General features: G+C 38.1%; 1 protein-coding gene across 2 annotated transcripts in view; it reads right to left on the bottom strand.

Moving 5' to 3' along the window:
* Positions 1–18,117, bottom strand: part of kcnt1a (potassium sodium-activated channel subfamily T member 1a) — a 31,940-nt gene that overhangs the window by 10,529 nt on the left and 3,294 nt on the right. For both annotated transcript variants that reach the window (XM_088010869.1, XM_088010870.1), the window contains exons 2-17: positions 17,867–18,034; positions 11,078–11,157; positions 10,777–10,924; positions 10,126–10,173; positions 9,093–9,141; positions 8,920–8,979; positions 8,497–8,571; positions 7,556–7,639; positions 7,201–7,295; positions 4,610–4,790; positions 4,360–4,524; positions 4,147–4,283; positions 2,302–2,365; positions 2,095–2,203; positions 1,136–1,244; positions 31–180 (exon numbers count right to left, since the gene is read on the bottom strand). In XM_088010869.1, the coding sequence (XP_087866995.1) occupies positions 31–180; positions 1,136–1,244; positions 2,095–2,203; positions 2,302–2,365; positions 4,147–4,283; positions 4,360–4,524; positions 4,610–4,790; positions 7,201–7,295; positions 7,556–7,639; positions 8,497–8,571; positions 8,920–8,979; positions 9,093–9,141; positions 10,126–10,173; positions 10,777–10,924; positions 11,078–11,157; positions 17,867–18,034 (1,722 nt within the window). The remainder of the gene's footprint in view (positions 1–30; positions 181–1,135; positions 1,245–2,094; positions 2,204–2,301; positions 2,366–4,146; positions 4,284–4,359; positions 4,525–4,609; positions 4,791–7,200; positions 7,296–7,555; positions 7,640–8,496; positions 8,572–8,919; positions 8,980–9,092; positions 9,142–10,125; positions 10,174–10,776; positions 10,925–11,077; positions 11,158–17,866; positions 18,035–18,117) is intronic.

The raw sequence follows: 18,117 nt of genomic DNA, 5'->3' as shown, positions 1-18,117 counted from the left end.
GGGGACATTTTAGCTTACACGTCAACTCACTTCTTGTGAGCATGAAAGGAGGCGTACGTGAAGCTTTTGCCATTGTACTCTCCAAAGAACTTGCTGTCGCACAGTCGGATGTGGTAGACCTCGTTGCCGGAGCAACATCCGTACATCCTCTGCCACTGCTCCGGAGACTGCTGTCCTTCCCTGCAATGGAATCAGAGAAAATACGGTTGGGTCCATAAGCCAAACATCTTCTCCATCTAAGACGCTGACAGGGAAGACATGGTTTAAACCCCTGTGATAAAAAGAAAAGATCAACAGCAAAACAAAAGCATGTCTTTATTAAAGCAGTTTGGTTGATCAGTTCGTTTGCCTTTAATGATTTGCTTTTTTTTTTTTTTTTTTTTAACTCAACCACCTATAATAACGTAATGAGGCTAAAGTGGTGGGTCAAAGTTAAGGTAGCTTTTAAACTGAGATTCCTTCCCTGACTTCATCCGTTCTATTGTAGGAAGCAGAATTACATACCGAACTAAGAATACTCGGATTGATCCACCAGCAAATTATTTGAGCAGACTGTCATTTTCTCTCTTTTTTTAAATTGGCATCAGCCACACATGAGTGTGCACTGAAACATCTGGGAAGGACTGTGTTTTCAAACTTAAAACTATCCACTAATGTAAAATTTTAACTAGGAAATGTTACCTATGGGGTTAGGGGTTATGGCTTAGGGTTATCTGTTTTTGCTGTGGAGGTGAGTATCTTGTTTCTGCTGTACATGCGTATGTCTGTAGAGACTCACTGCATCAGCCAGCGACACTTCTGCTGTAAGTCTACATGCTGTGAAAAATCATTTGCCACTGGAGAGCTTTTCAAACTGCCTTACAAAGAACTCCTAGCAAAAACAAAAAAAATATCCAACAAAGAACAGAAAAGAAAAAGAAACAGCAATATAGCATGCTGCTGTTCTCTCTTGTGCTGAATTTTTTTTCATGTCCTGCTGTGTTGCACAGCACCCAGGATTTTTCTTCTGTGCTCTGGCTTTTCCTTGGCTCCTTGGAGCTTTTATCAAACATCAGCGGATGTGAACATGCCAAGAAGTTGAACTTTTCAGTCATACGGAGGGGAGAAATAAAACGGCTTATCGGATTTGACCTACCGTCCGCGGGAGGTGTGAACTAGGAGTGTGACCAAGGTAGAAGTGGCAGGACACACACAGTTGAGAGCCAACATGGCGTACTTGAATTCCTCCTCACACACAACTTGATCTAGAATTGGACGACATGTTGCAGGTGTGTAACAACGATAAACTAACATGGCTGCGGAATGAAAAATATACAGTGGTATGCAAAAATATTCATGTCCTTTTAACTGTTCCACACATTTATTACGATCAGAGTAATGTTCACTTTTGTGAGACAATGACTGACATAGTCTGACACATCAATTATGAGCAATTACTTCTGACTTTTAAAAATATACACTTCTTTACATATCAGGACTGATCTGAAAGTTTTTCTGCTTATGCACTCTTGAGAGTTGAATTGTCAAAGGAAGTCCTGAACTCTTGTTGCTTCCAGATGTGTTGACAGCTGTTTCTATGTGAAATGAGGAGTGGCCACCTTCAACAATGACATTTAATGCAAATGAAACTGCAGCTCTTTGAGTCATACCATTTCCTGATTTGTCGTAATTCTCTTTGCGTCCTGGCAAGTAATAAACCTCTATTAGACGCGTAATTCTCAGACTGATTAGTCTGTTGAATAAGGTCAGTTTTTCTAATGGTAAATATAAAATTACCACATCGCAAAGTTAAATTAGGAGGGTTGAATTCAAACATGGACTGTAAAAACTATTTAGGTGACCTCTGAGTTCTTAGCTGTACAGAATTGTATTTGGGGTCATCAAAGTAATGGGGTTGAGTTCAAATGCATGCCTGTCTTTTGAGACTTTTATTTTAAAGTGTAATTTTTTTTTTACTTCCAGTTTCAGTTTACAAGCTGAAAAAAGGGGCATGAGGGACTGCACATTAATATGTACTTTTAAGAGTCTAAATTTTAGCTTTTTGTCCACAAGTGATGGTCAGAAAGTAACAAAAACTAAATAAAAAAGTCTCACCTGCAAATTTAACATGAAACTTATTTTCAGGTTTGAGTATCTGGACATAAAGAGGACAGTTTGGAGCAAAGTCTTTCACAGCCCAAGCTCTCAGGATGGTCTGGTGGTCCTAAAAGAAAATATTGCACATTTCTTTTACTAGACTGTCTTTATGAAATATAACTTATAAAACTTATAGCAGGGTACAATAACTACAATTTATCTTACCGCGGCCATGCGATCAACCTCGTTGCGACTGCTCAGAATGAAACAAGCCTCTGCGTCGTCCATTCTGCAGCATTTTGATAAAAGACACAAAAAGGTCTTTATAGAAATAAGTCAGTCGGCAAAAGAATAATAAAACTTTTGCCGCACAATATTCACATGAAATTTTACTGATTCGATATTCCATTTTGCATCGGCTGTGTATATAAGCAGACGCACAAACGAGCTGACATGTGCCATATATTGAATGTTCAGTTCGGCTGGAGAACTGTTTCTGCATACGATTAGCACAGCCAGAGGAGTGCAGAATGCAAAACAAGTGTGGGAGGATTTGAAACACAGCCAGATGAACGATGTAAGCACGACACACACCCAAGTCCTTTGCTTCTAATTGCTCTGGTAAAACCCTGACAAATGTATACAGTGGAGTTATGTAACACGCTCCCGTCACAGCAGTCGTTTTGAATGCCGTACCTGGTGCAGTGCTGTAAATAACTCTGCTACAATTAATCTTGACAAAGAAACGGTCAAGATTGTGTGGCTTAATGTTACAGAGCCACATTACCGCAGAAAAGACCTAAACCGAGTGTAATGATCTGCAAAATCAGGTCATTTATGGCCGGCTGAAGCTCTGCAAAGAAAATCCGAAGGCGGTTTACAATCTTGTGTTTACTTGAACTGGATTCCACTTAGCTACAGATGAAGTCTGATGCTGCAGAAAGAAATTTGGCTAGACGAGCTTTTATTCCTCTTTTTTCATTCTTTTCTCCAAGTGTCATTTATTAAACCTGCAGGATAAAAATATGACAAATATAACGTTAACCTTTTTGAGAAGGAGTCATTTTACCAGTCAAGTCATGAAGCTTTAGAGAACAATTACAGAGTTGTCATTGTATTAAGCCACACAATAGCTCTGACAAGCTTTTATCAGAAAAATGGAAAGATAGAACGAGCTAAGAGATATCTAAAATGATTTCTCATGTAATGAAACAATGATTTTTATGTGCTTTTTGGATATTTGAAACGCAATTCATCTCAAACCCTTTGTGATAAAACAAGCTTTTCAATTTGTTTGAACTAAACCACTGCAGCAGACCAACATCCTTAGTAATAGATGAACTTTGACCTCTTTTTCCTCCCCTTTGCCTCTGTTCGTCATGGTACGTGAGAAATTAAGACACATCAGACGCTACATCTGAGGCGAAGTGTGGAGAAGGCAAAACAGGCAGGAACTTGAACAAAAATAAAATAAGAAAAATATTTATACATTCCAACTTTCGATAATCCAGCAGACAACGTTCCAGCCCAGAGCAGAGATGTCCTGATCTTGGGTCCTTGGATTGGATCGTGGTGCCACTTCATATTTTTTTTTCAGAACATTTGATATCAGAGTTGCTGACAAAACTCGGCTTTTAACAGTTGTTGGTCTAATCTTTCAACATTAAAAAAAAAATCAAGGCTGTTTTTCATTTTCATGGCTTGCAGAACTATTAAGGGCCATGAACGCTGTTTTATTGAACTCCAAATCCCTTTTGCCTGCACTCGGGTCCTCCATTCAGATCATTTTTATCTCACATTTCATCAAAAAGGGTAGGGAATCCAAAATTCAGAAAATTTATAGATATAACTGGAAGGTTACCCACATTTGAAAAATCAGCAACATATACATGGTACAAAAATGGGTTGGAATTTATTGGCCAACCAAAATGTTCGCCCGCCTACATTACATATCTTTTGTGAAACATGAACTCCAGATTCCACCTGTATCTGTTCTGTGTTTTCATGACAAAGCGTTATTACGTTGCAGCTGTTAGAATCCGTCCACACTTTTCAGAAGGCGCCACTTACTTTGCACGGAGCAGATCCTGGTCTTTGAGGACCGACCCTTGCAGGTAGATGACCCTCTGAGACCACAGGGGAATCTGCAGCACTCTTCGCACCTGCAGGTCCATTTCACTCGGGCACAGGATCACCACATAGTAGTCCTTAAAGATTTTCAAAGAATCGTGAGATTGCCTGCATGGCAGCGCATTGGGTACGTTAATGGATGCTAGTCGGCACCTGCAGTCTGGGGTGTGCGTAGAATTCGTTGAGAAAGTCCATGAGCAGGTCTATTTTGAGCGCGCTGACGCATAAAACTACATGCTTCTCTGTCTGAGCTCTGTGGCGGCTGTAGTTCCCTCCAGACTTCTGTCTCTCCATCCACAGGTAGATCAGCTCCTCAAACTGGCAAAACAAAATGTAGATTTCAATAAAATAAAAAAATTTAAAAAAAAAAACATCAAGCATAAAAAGTTCAAAACCTGCTTACCTGGAGAGGAAGCACCACAAGAGCCACGCAAATCATGATGACGACCAGCAGCTGAGAAGGCCAGATGCGTGGAGTCACGTCTCCAAAGCCGACGGTGGAGAAGGTGACGATGCAGAAGTAGAAGGAATTGAAGAGGGAGAGGTTCTGACCCGCTCGCTCCAGGTGCTGGATCCCACATGTGCTGTGACAAACAGGTGACAGCAAGTGAGCAAGTTAACTCAAATACTCGGGGAAGGATTTACAAAGTTGTATATTGGATACAACTTTGAAGTCACAACTCGCTTTATTTCTGCCACAGATTCACAAGGAAGGTTATGTTACGACTCCAGAAAGAGAAAATCTCCCCAAGTATTTTTGGTTCAGTTTCAAGAGCAAGTGTCTACACTTCAAATAAGACTAAGCTAACTTATAAGTAACTTTTCAGCAAGATGTAAGAGCATGTTTTACGTGAATAGCTTCTTAAAATTTATGAAAAAGTATGAGTAATATCACAGATTATTTCACTTATAACATGGGAAAAATATGCTGTTTTAAGTAAAGTAATCGGCTAGTGAGACTAATAGGTTCTTTATCAATACTAAGAAATTTACTTAAAGCAAGCTCCCATATTTTGCTGAAAAGTTACTTGCAAGTTAGTCTAAACTTATTTCGAATGTAGATACTTGCCCTCGAAACGAGACCAAAACTACTTAGTAAGACAAAAGTTAACGTGGAGATTCAGAAGTGAGGAAAAAAGAGGAAAAAAAGACTCTCTTCACAGAGAGCTCCAGGTGCTGCTCTGTCAAATATCTCTCAACAAAATCAAGAACATGTGTCTGGAATCACATTTAGTGTTATTTCAAATCAACAAATCAAGTGAATGTTTTCAGTGCAGCTGATTTTAAAAGAACATGAAGTATTTTCACTCTGATTCAATGAAAACGCAGATACATCTGAGGTGAAAATACATTACAACCAAAGAGAAGAGCGATTCGTATGTGTGTCTAATCTCGAAAACAAGTCTTCATTCCAGAATTATTTTTTAAGCCAGGTCGACTAACTTCTGCTTGTGAAAGGGAAAAGCTTCACAATTATAAGGTTTAGAACAATGAGTCACTTTATCCTTTCTTCTACTGCACTAAAATAACCACAAGTTTCACTAGAAAGCATTTTTTTTCTCATACAGACTTTATATTGCAAACAGCGTCGGGCTAATAGAATCTGAGGCCATTAGCGATGGCTATAATGGATATAAATATGACATTTTCTCTAATGCAAGAACAGCGCTTCATTTAAGTGAGCAAAGTTTCAGAGATGCAGAAGCTCCAGTTGAAAACCACATGTTTAGATATACTTTATTCTCTCTTTATGGCACTAAATAAGACAACACATTTCTTGTTTTAGGACAGTTTGGTTTACAAAAGGCATTTTTATTTTTGCTGAATGCTAGACTAATGAGATAAAGATTTAATTATTATTATTATTATTTTTTCCACTACTTTTTAAATTACTTTACATATTAAGATAATGATACCTCAAAAGCCCAAATGATGCTGTCATGGCTGTTGACATGTTTGATCAATTCACAATATTGGAGAATAATTATGAGTGTTAGAAAATAAAGTACCATCACCAGACATTGGGTCTTGTAAATCGACAATGAGTGAATATACAACCAAAAGTTGCTAGAAAGTGGCTGTGGCTAGAAAGACGGTGTTTTTGCTGTGGTCATCACTATGAGCTCAGAGCTGGAACGATTTCTTTCCTTTCTCGGCTTCATGTATGGGTAATGGGTAAACATTACAAATGATTTTTGTAATTTTGTAGAATGTTATCCATAATATTTTATTAAACATAGGCAATTTAAAAAAAAGAAACTTTATCTAAATAATTTCTTTGCTAATCCTAATACGCCTAAACAGCAAACTCATTTAATACTGGCAAAAAGAAATAATTGAGTGTCTCCTATAGAGTGTATTTAAGTGACCTTTGACCTTTACATGCAAAGTTATGTGTTGTATTTTAGTGTGTTTTATGAATTGTCTCGAGCTGATGACCAGGACATCTTTGAAATTTTTTCCTGTTTGATAAAGTAGTAGTTAGATAAAGTTAGACTTTGTAAGCGCAGCCCTTTACCGAAAGTGAACTTAGTTTTCTCAGACTATTCAGGTAAACACCAGCATGTTAGTGAATATAAGGGTTGTCGACAGATTTATTCAATGTGTATAGAGCATCACAGTCGCTCTCTCTAGCTGCTCTACTCATTACACAGCTTTTTAATAGCGGCTTGAAAATTAATCACATCATCCTGCAAATGGAAAACGCATTATGGGTTTAGTGGTGATTTCCTGTGAAATCTGAAGGGAAAGAGCTGCACCATGTAAACATTCAATTTGTTCGGTAATAATGTAACATTAGAATATTGCTTGAGGAAACTTTCTTTCTCCCCAACTGACCCACAAAACTTAAAAAAAGGCGGAGCAACTTTTTACCCAGTTGTGTTTTATTCTCTTTCTTGTTACTTTCTTTGATTCATCATTCATTTGTGCTGCTTACTTCACGTTCTGCATCCTATGTCTATGTTTCCAACAGCGCGCGCTAACAAGCCTCACCCAGTGAAGACGAGGCACAGCAGGGTGCAGATGAGAACGATGACCTGGTTGAACATGGCCGAGTTCGTCCTCTGGATCGCTCTGTGGACATCATTCTGCAACGCAATGAGCAACATCATATGAAGAACTGGTATCCTATCTGACTGTCTTATGCAAGTAATCCATGCTACAGGCAAAAATCCCCGTGTGGCATTTCTCACTGCACACACAAGTCAGGAGGAGTAAGAGGAAGAATCTGTCACTTGTGAATTAGTGTGAGCATGAAGTGGCTCGAAGAAAACACTGCAGTAAAACGCCGATCCTCTTAGCTAAACAGTCATCATCCGACACATTTAAGAATATGGATTCCACTCACAATCATGTTCTCTAGCGCACACTTAGCCAGCCAGCAGTTGAGAAACACAGGAATGAAGAGGTCCTTTATTGAAGGCCAGAAGATCTGAAAAGAGAGTTTAACAGTTTAACAACACAGACGTCTTGTGCAATAAAAGCAACACATTTGAGAGAAATGTAGAATAATTCCCATTTTTTTCTCCTTTGATTACACTTTTCCTTTTCCACATTGCTCAGACTAAAATACACAATTTTCTGACTGCATTTATGCTGCTAATTGAACAAAGAAGTCTAATAAAAACTGAGGTGAGCATCTAAAAAATAATAATAAAGCAACATAAAAGGCAATATTATTTTTTCAAAATGAAATCACTTATTTTATATACATTTTGTTTTAAAAATGCATGTGGAAAAAGTATCATCTTGATAATCAGTGGAGAAATCTTTGTTTTGCACCAATCAAACCTTTCTTCTAATTGCTAACCAACTTTTTTATTTTATTTGTTTACATATTTCTATAATTTATTATTGGTGATGAGCTCAAAATGTTTAAAGTTGGAAGGACTCTTTGCCATCACCCTAATCTTTAATTGCTTCTTTAGATTCTTCATCAGATTCAAGTCGAGACATTAATATTTCTTCTAGTCATAGAAAAATGTTGGCAAAATTAAAATATTACAACTAAACTTTGCTCATTCAGAATAAACTTAATTATGACCTATTTCTATAAACGATGTTAAAATCAATTTAGGACAAGCAAATAGTTTTTAATGTTGAATATCAAGGCATGGTCGTCTGTAGGCAAGATGCAGCGAGCCTCACTAATCCCACACATTTTGTCTTGTTCATTCATAGTGATAAATATCTATGCAGACTATGACTCATTAAAGCAGACAACCAACAACAGCGATACCCTCTGACAGGACAGATAATGAGTATTTTAGGAACAGCTAAAATTCTTACTGTAATAATGAAAGGAACTGTGTTGATCATCTCCAGAAGAAAGGAAACCTGAAATATCTGCTCCCAAATGTTCCCCTAGATAAAAGAAAAATAAATAATAAATAAGTAAAACATGCACGCGCATTTTCAGTTTTTCATCTGCAACCACACAAAGGAGTGAGTCACAGCACAGATTCAGTTTCTTTTGTTTTTTTGTTTTTTTTCCCATCACTGTCTGTCATCCTCATCAACCACTTACTTCCTCACCTCAACCAGATCCTGTAATTAGCGCAGATCCTTACTGTTGCTGTGACAAATGACTGGGGCTAATTGCACCACTTACGGATTGTCAGTCTTATGCTGTGAAAGCGATTAATTGTACAGAATGCCTTAATCATGCAGGACCGCCGAGTGTGATTTTATTCCGTTGCGTCTCCAACTCACCTTGTAGCTCAGATACATAAGCAACATGGTCTCCAGGAAACTGATTATGGCCACGATCACCTAAACAAAGCAAAGAATAAACATAGCTGGTAAATTCATAACGACAGCGACACGTTAGACACAAGCACTGATCAGGTAGAACGCTCTTTGCTCTTGATTTTGTTGTGACTCACTTGAATGGCCCAGACCGGAGCTTTCCTCTCCACCCAGAAGATCAAGTCCCTAACAAAGAGAGAGCACGCAACATCCTCCATGTTTACATTCAGAACTCAAAATAGCAGGATCCGAGTTGAATAAAAGATGAAACTTTTATTTAACATCCCCAACACTCTTTGACACCCCTTTGCCACGACATGCAAAAACAGCTTCAAAGTTTAGAATGTCCTCACATTTCAGCATCTAAGAAGATTCCCAAGGACTTCGCAACCCTAAAGCATGACAGATCCTCCGCCGAACCTACCAATAGTGATGCTTTTCTACATATCGATTACACCTGGAGAGTCTATTGCTGAAAGGCTCAATCTGTGACACATCGGATCAAAGCAAGCGGTTTCAGTAAATGTAGTATTTATCAAAACCTGTCAGCAGAACACAGACTTTTTTTTCCTGCAATGCCTCCCAAACTTGATTGCCATGTAGATATACTCGAATGGTTGTTATGGAGACTCGCTGACCCCCAAGATGCTACTTATTGCTGCAATTTTCTAGCAGAAAACTTTGAAGTTTTTTTTTTTTTTACTTCCCATACCCTGCTGCTATGTGTGCATGGTGGCAAAATAATTTGGGTTCTCATCCTATTTCGTTTGCCACAGTTCTAGTTGTGCTAAACTAGGATTTTTCTGATGGGGCAAGTTTAGGTCATTAGCCATTTCTCTCTGGTTATTTCTAGATGTATGAATTTTAGCACACATGCTCTTTACATGAATGTTCCTTATTCTTTCCAGTTTTAAAGAGTGGCTATGAAAAACAGTGTCGTATTACATAAAGTAAAATGGGTGAAATACTACTTCCTATGTTACAAACTATAGTTTTCTTAATGTGGGATTTTGTTTTGTACTTCAAAATAAGTGCACTTATAGTTCTTGCAGACCTTTGGCAGGGCTGCCAAAAAAAGCATAGCTGACACTTTATCAGAAATTAAAATACATTGTACCAAATTAACCAATAAAGTAACATCTAAAAATTAGACAGCAGATGCAATCTCACCAGTTAATTTCTCTGTCCTGCACTGATCCGTTCCACTGGCAGTCGACACTGCAATGCAACAATGAAGAGAAATTAAAACAAAATGGAAACAGAAGCTGAAAAGTGTATGTAGATATACCATAGTTTGGTACTTTAGTAAGACAAATGCACCAGTTTCATAAATGTCACCTAAAGTAAAAATTCCTCAGCATTATTTAGTTAAAATGACATTTTGTAAAGTTGTTGCATACAGGATTTAAGCGACTTTCAGAATTGCTTTAATAGCTTCTTGCATCCACATGTGCTTCCTCCAGGTAAAAAAAAAAAAATACTATTATTCAAAACATCAATCGATTTAGCAAACGAAGTGAGGTAACTTAAGTTCCAGCATCACCAAAATGATGCCCGTTTACAGGCTTCCCCATGACATGAAAGCAAACTACTGTTGTTGAAATGCATTTAATCATTATTTAACAATAATATGACCTTTCCTTCATTATACTGACCCCCAAGCCACTGTGTTCAGTCACGTCTTTGCATTTCATTATCATTTAAGTCACATTATTCTCTTTTTACTTGCCATGAATTTCATAAAGTGTGCAAACAGAGAGAAATGTGTGTGTCATTGTTACATTTAACCTAACTAAGACCCGTCTCTTGGTGTGAACTAACCATTTGTTGTTGCCATTTGGAGCGTTTTGCTGCACTGAGCTGTGGCTGCCGCCTGTGCCCTGACCGGGTCTGTCCGTCATCACTCTGATGATGTACAGCAGACATGTTAGCAGCTTCAGGCAGAAGTTGAACACACGAATCCTGAGGCCTGAAGACGAGAGACAAATCAGAGCAGCTTCTCCTCGCTGCGGCTTCTGCAAATGCTCGCAGTTGAACAGTTTTGGCCCAAAACGGTCCATTTTAATGCACTAAGAAACATTTCAGGGGCGTTAGAAGACGCCCCGCTGAGCGGCCCACTTACTTGATCTTTGGTTTTTGATGAAAAAAAGCTTCAGACGCTCCTTGAAGGTGTTTTCATTCACATAAAACTCCACCTGCACCCTGACAGGAAACAAGAGTGACAACTGTCAGATGAGAATCAGCTAAAAAAAAAAAAAAATAAAAAAATAAAAAAAAGATGCAGGGCACATGGATGGTTTTACCAAACAGAGATGGGAAAACAGCTTGAATATTCATCCTGCTGCTTTTCTAATCATCTTGCCTAAGGAGAGTTGGGTAATTTTCCGTGTCTTATTTTCTTCCCAATTAAAAGGCGGGGTAACTGCGGATCATGCAATTTGAAATAAGCCATCAAAGAGCAGCTGTTGCAGCTCGGTGGAAGGATTTAGCCTGAAGGAAATTAAAAAGAAAAGAAAAAAAAGACTAATTATTTTATTATGCAACCACTTAACTTGTCAAGACTTCTTGAGTCAGGAGAACATTATTTGTTTTGCTTAAATCAGAAACTATAACCCATTTTGCTTAGATCGTCATTCAAAACAAAATCAATATCTACAGATGTAATAAAATTGCAATTTCTTTACACCACTATTTATTTTTATACTTACCATATATAGTTGACAGATACAGTGCTTTTTACTTGTTTAGTATTGGGATTTTATGTGAAAGGCAAATGTAAATAGCGCATATATGGACAAGAAGGAAAATGACGGGTTGCTGCTATTGGCTCACAGTGGTGATGAAGTGCAATACAATAAAGTTTTTAATTTGACCCTGTTAGTGTTAACTTCACTAAAAACACAACCTGATAAGCCCAAGTGGAGATGTTATTAGTTTAAATTTGCGTTATTATTACAAACGCTATTTTTGTACATTTCACTTATAATATTCTTTATTATTTTCTGGCTGTAAAGCATAATTTCCCCTGTGAATGATAAAGCTTATTTGGGTCTTAACAGCTTGTGTAGTTTTTAAGCTGTTTTGGGAATAAATGTCTGCAAATTGTAGCAAATTGAAAATTGTACATGGTGGATTCCTCTTCCCACGTCCAGTGGCTGCAATTGCACCTGCAATTTTTTGTGCATTTTTTTTTCCAGATTTTTCTTTGCAATATGGAGACGGTAACTGAAAATAAATGTTAAAGTCCTGCCACAAAATTTGAATTGGATGTAGGCCTGAACTTTGACTAGACTAGTATAAAAGATGAATATGATTTAATAAAGACAATTCCATTGTATGTATGACTGCAGACTGCGGGTCTAAATCTAATGCTAAATTTCCTAAAAAGTGAGATATCAAATCCCTAAAAATGTAATTTTATGCCATACACATAAATACTAAATTAACGTATGTTTCTGCATTATTATGCCTTCCTTTTCACAATTATGTGCCACTTTGCGTCGCCCTGTCACACAAAATTCTCGTAAATTACAATGAAGTTTGTGTTTTTTAATCATAATTTTGTCAGAGAACACACAAGCAAAGAGAGCAAAAAGAGATAAGAAGAGCCACACGGCCATGCAGCTCTGAAACAAAAAATGAATTCTAGCAGAATTAATAAATAATTTTCAAAACTTTTCTCTTAGGAGAGAATTTGCATGAGGGGAAAAGGCAAAGTGCAAACCTAAGAGATTAGAAGTGATTTAGAAGTGTGTGTGCGTGTGTGTGTGCGTGTGTGTGCGTGTGTGTGCGTGTGTGTGTGTGTGTGTCTATGCAGATTCTGCTACTAATCTAAAGTCTGAGCTTAAAATGACTGTCATGGACAGGGAGAATAGTGTCGCGGTGTTGACTTGAAGGTTAAACTCTACTTAAGAGTGCAGAAAAAGTCCAACAAAGAGTGAAGGAAACATGGAAACGTGTGAAAAGAGCGAAACCATCTCGACTGGGATGAGCAGAAACCCAGAGAGACAGAGAGCTGCTGCGAGTCCTACAGACTGATCTCTGTCTCATTCCTCTGCCCACACATGTGCACATGTACGGAATGCCCCTTTATTAGCTCCCATTCCAATTACGAAGCTGAACTAGCCCCGACATCAATCACGCTGTGGAGTCATTTTGTTGTTTCAGGGGAAAAGCACTAAAACACTAAAACATACAAGCTTACAGAGAGATATGCATTAATAAACCAAGATTAATTTCATGTTTAGCTAGTCAATACAGCAAATGAATAATATTAAATGATTAAATGTTTTGTTGTTTTTTTTAATTGACTGGATATCAAAAGAAATACAAGGAGAGCTTGAATAAAAGTATTCTGGGATCATCCAGGAAACTGAAAACGAACAAATAAGTGAATAATAATGGGAACATATGACCAGAACAATAAATATGGATTAATTAAAAAGCTGCCATTTTTTAAGATAGAACCAAGACCGGAATCCTTTACTAAACTTGTGAAGTATTTTGAAGTGACTCTGGAAAAGGTCAGTGATCCATCTTGCGGTTTGCTCCAACCTTGTAAATGTTACAGGAAGAGTAACATTTTAAATGTGGTGCAGAATATTGACAGCATGGGCATCAATAGTAATGCCATTAGTGGGGAAAAAAATGGTTTCTCAACATGAAGTTTCCCTCCTCTCAATAAAAATGTTCTAATTAAAGCTGGATTTTTCTTAAACTGTCAAGGTGGGGAGGTTGTTTTGCAATAAAAAAATAATTTATTTTGAGCCTTTTTACAGCATCTTTAAGAGGGTTTCCAATACACTAAATGTGGCTGGCACGGTTTATTTCAGCTTAAGGGATATAAAGTTGATATAATTACCCTGTAGCAACAATTACACCAGTACTGAGCCGCAGCACTAATTGCACTGGGCATGTTAACGAGCAAGATAAATAGATTCACTTAAGGTTATGATTCATAACAACACATAAGCATCTGGAAAGCACAAACTTGTTAATCAAATTTTTGTTGTTGTTGTTGTTTTCATCATTCCTTAACGACCAAACCCATAAGCAGCTGTGGAATCTGTCTCACCTGAGCAGTGAAAAACAATATGGACACCCCACGGTGTCAGTCCGCAGAGCTCTCCTCTACTATTTTTTTAATGACATCAAACATCCTACCTCTGGCCAGCGTCACTACCAAAAACGTCCGACCTCCAAATTCCCACAGAAGGACTGATCCAGGTGTGGACAATGGTCTCTGAGTCCATCGCGTAGGGGACACCTGCTGCTGCGTCGTGCAGAAAGTCTAAACTCCTGCACTAAGCCTGGTTGACTAATGCACTCCCATGCAGATCTGTAGTAACATAGCTCGTCTCTGCTGGAAAAGGATCACTGTTGAGCTTTTTGAGGAAAAAAGATAACACACACACACACACTCACACACACACACACGCACTGATTAGAGCTACAGGGAGAGAATTTCGTCTGCGCAGTGTTTGATCATTTTTTGTTTTGTGTAATGGGAATATTTTTAGAGTTGTATACAGTCTTTTTCCCGCCCAGCTTGTGTGCGAACCTGTTGCCACAGCAACGCTACCATGATAGGAATAACCGTATGTGATGGTGCTGCAGCGTGGACCTCTCCAACGACACTGCAGCACCTGGAGAAACTGTAAACATTAGCAGTGAAACGTTGAAGGATAAAGAGAGATTGTGTGCAAACTGAAACGGCATGTTGATTATTCCAACTCGGCCAATAAAATTCAGAAACACACGTTTTTTGTAATTTCACTTTATGTGTTTTTTAATGTATTTGTCTTGCTAATTTTAATAATAAAATTAAGGTCAATATCATTTTATTATTATTTAAGTTGTTGTAAATCTATATTTCCTCGTTTCCTTCCTTTTTGGGTATTTGTTCTTCCAATAACAGAAAGGAAGCGAAGTGTTTGGCTGCGCTGTTGATTTGGGGCTCTTCAGGCTCTAATGATGTGAATGGTTTGGCGAGAAATGACACCTGCAGCACCTGAAAAAGATCAAAGAATCAACGAACAAGACTGCTTCCGTCTAATTTCTCCCTGTATTTTTCTTTCCGTCTCCACCGCATAGGAGAGGGGTACGGGGGGAAAGTCTGAAGCGCTAATTTATAGATGACCTCCTGCATGAGTCAGTGCTTTTGAAAACACCGGATGAGGCCACTCCACTTGAACCTCCTCTCGCCCACACAGGTACATCCATTTAACGTGGCTTTTCAAGTTACATGTGGGCACTTCGCGCCGTCCTGTGACTTGTGCCGGCAAAAATGTGTGACATTTTCCGTCGTTATATTTAGATCCGAGAGGCTTCCCCTTGGTAACAGGATAATGAAAGCACTTAAAATGGGGAGGGGAAAAAACTGCAGCGCTGCAATTAAGAATGGCGTCTTAATGTTTCTCTTTGTATGGGTTGACGTGTTTTTCTTTAGCATGCCTTCACCTTTAAGAAAGGAACATTCAAACGATGGACGATCCCTGTTCAGATGTGACCAGTGACATTTGTTTACTGATGACCGTTCTAATATAACCTGAAGCGTCATTCGGCTCCTGCAACATTATCGACTGGGAACAAGAGACAGGTTCCTCGTAAAGGGCTAGAGCTGAAAAACGATAATGAGACCTCGCAATTTGGTCTTCTTTATCAAAGAGAAAACAATTATTCCTGCAAGGACAGACAGGTTAAAGGTCACTTTGGAATAAATGCTCAGCCAGAAGTGGTTTTCACTTGACATTCTACTCTGAGGTTTTTTTTTTTTTTTTTTTTTCTGTCACCACATGCAAAATCGCATTTAGTTGTTGCTACACTCCTAAGAAATATGTCACAAAATGGAAAAAAAAAAAAAAAAAAAAAAGATTTTCATTTTCAAGATACTGGACTTTGGATTCGCTGGAAAAAACTATTCTCAACAATATTTTGACTGTCAGAGAAAAAGGGAAATAATATAGCAGGAGCAGAAGTATAAAACCTGATGAAAAGAAAGAAATCCATGATCAGTCAGTGTTTTTTTTTTTATAAAAAAAAAGCATAACAATGGTAGAGAACTATTTCACTTAGCAGATGGATATTCAAGCTTTCTAAAGACACCTCAAGCAGGTATATCATTTTCACTGCTGCAATTTTCACCTTTTTCCAGATGTAAAATACACAATAAAGCCAGAACTGCGAGTAGTGTTGTATTCATCTCTTTTTCTGTTTTTATAGTTTGGATTATTTGTGGAAGACCATCTAAAACATTTAGCATCTCAGGCAGATCGGCCATTGGGAGGCAGCTACCAGTGAACCAATAAAAGGAAAGTAAAATACAACTCATCAGTGGGACTGACAGCTCATCAGCTGTACTGATTCAACCAATCATCCATTCATTTAGCCAGTGATTCATGTTAACCAGATTCATAACCAGGTGACTGATGATGGAGCTTTTTGTCATTGTCTCTGTCGTAAATATCTGGGAAAAATAAAGACTTTTCGTTGAGCTGAAACCCATTTTCATCCCCAACAATTACTTCATCATCACCAAACATTGACTCCTGTTTCTGCTGATTCTTTTTTTAATATCCTTTCTTTTGTATTTTTTATTTTAAACCAAACTTGTTTTACATTTCAAACCCGATGCTATCATTGGTCCTCCAACATTATTTTCTTCCACAATGTCCACAGGTTAGTCACAGTTAACTTAAAAAAAAAACACACATTCTTGAATGAAATTTTGTAACCTTTACTATAACAACTCTCTTGTTGGGGCCCAGATATCCTGTCGGTCAATAAGGTGTCATAATTCTTGGTTTTTTTTACAAGTTCAAGTAACAAAGTGGTGCCATACGTTTTGACATGCATTATTCATCCATTTTAGCTGGAAAAAGTGATCTGTCACAGATTATTACAATGCCAATTATTTTTGCTGTAAAATAACTGAATTAAAATACACAAAAGTTTTGATTCTATCATTTATGAAAGGATTACAGATTGCCTGATCAGAAACAACAAGGCAGACATATGGTCCAAAAGATGATAAAAAGACAGCTAAATATAACGTATTTGCAATATGAAATGTCATCGCTTCCAGCTTTAAATACAAGAAGAAGGAAAAAAAAACTTTAGTCAAATACAGAAGTTTAGGAACATTCTTCAATTTCAGCACCAGGGTCAGGACATGAAGCATCACCCAAACCTATAGATCCAAATTACCTCCAATGTGGATTGAATGAAACAGACTTACAACTGTTTAAGACTGCAAGAAACAGACCGGTTGAAAGAGAACGACTAAAGTAAAGAAGTTAATGTGCGGCCTTAAATGTCAGGGCCATGGACAACGTCAGAGGCACCACCCAAAATTTAAGGCACTAACACGCGAATGCAGTACATTTCAAAATATACTTTTGATTACTAGATGGCTGAAAAGTGCTCCAACTAAAATAAACACAATTATTGTAGAAAACTGTACATAAAGTCCTTAATTTCAGCACTTTATGAAATTAAGTGCTGAAATTTCATAAAGTGCTGTGATCCAAGCTGGATCACAAGCAGGATCCAGTGAGTGTGAAGGCCAGTTAGTGGTTAAATAAAATAAATAAGGTCAACGACCTTACTTGATGCTGTAAGTGAATTCAAAAGTATTGGTTTCAAACCCTGCTTTAAAATACCTAAGAACTGCTACTGCTGCAATGTAAACTCTGGTAAACTGTTCAATCAGGAGGTTAGGTTTAATTCATGTAACAAAAAGATTATTTTCAATTCATGCACAAAACTGTGAGATGTTCTAGCAATTTGCTTCAAAAACAGAGTTTTCCAAAACCCCTCCAGATAAAATCGGCAGCTGCGACAGTTGCATTAGTAATATTTGGTCAGACTGCGGCAGGTGTGGCCCGGCTCTGGAGTCTCTGTCTCCGCCTACCTGTCATCGTTCTGGAAGTTCTGGTCTCCCAGCAGCAGGTCTCTAAAGCGGAAGCGGGGCGGCAGCGGAGGCACTTCGCTCTCCATCTGCTCCATCTTCAGCGAGGAGATGTCTAGGATAACTCCACTGCTGCAGCTGGTGTTAGTCGGAAGTGGAGCAGGCGAAGAGCTACAGGAGCGAGAGGAGACAAGTAAAGAGGCAGAAGGGAAATAAAGGGCAGGGAGGAAAAAAGGGCCTTGTACAAATGGAGG

The sequence above is a fragment of the Poecilia mexicana genome, unplaced genomic scaffold (genome assembly GCF_051168715.1).
Source record: "Poecilia mexicana isolate PSO_F unplaced genomic scaffold, ASM5116871v1 scaffold_12, whole genome shotgun sequence".
NCBI lineage: Eukaryota > Metazoa > Chordata > Actinopteri > Cyprinodontiformes > Poeciliidae > Poecilia > Poecilia mexicana.
Note: the sequence above shows the minus strand (reverse complement) of the source record. Positions and strands in the feature narration are given on the sequence as shown.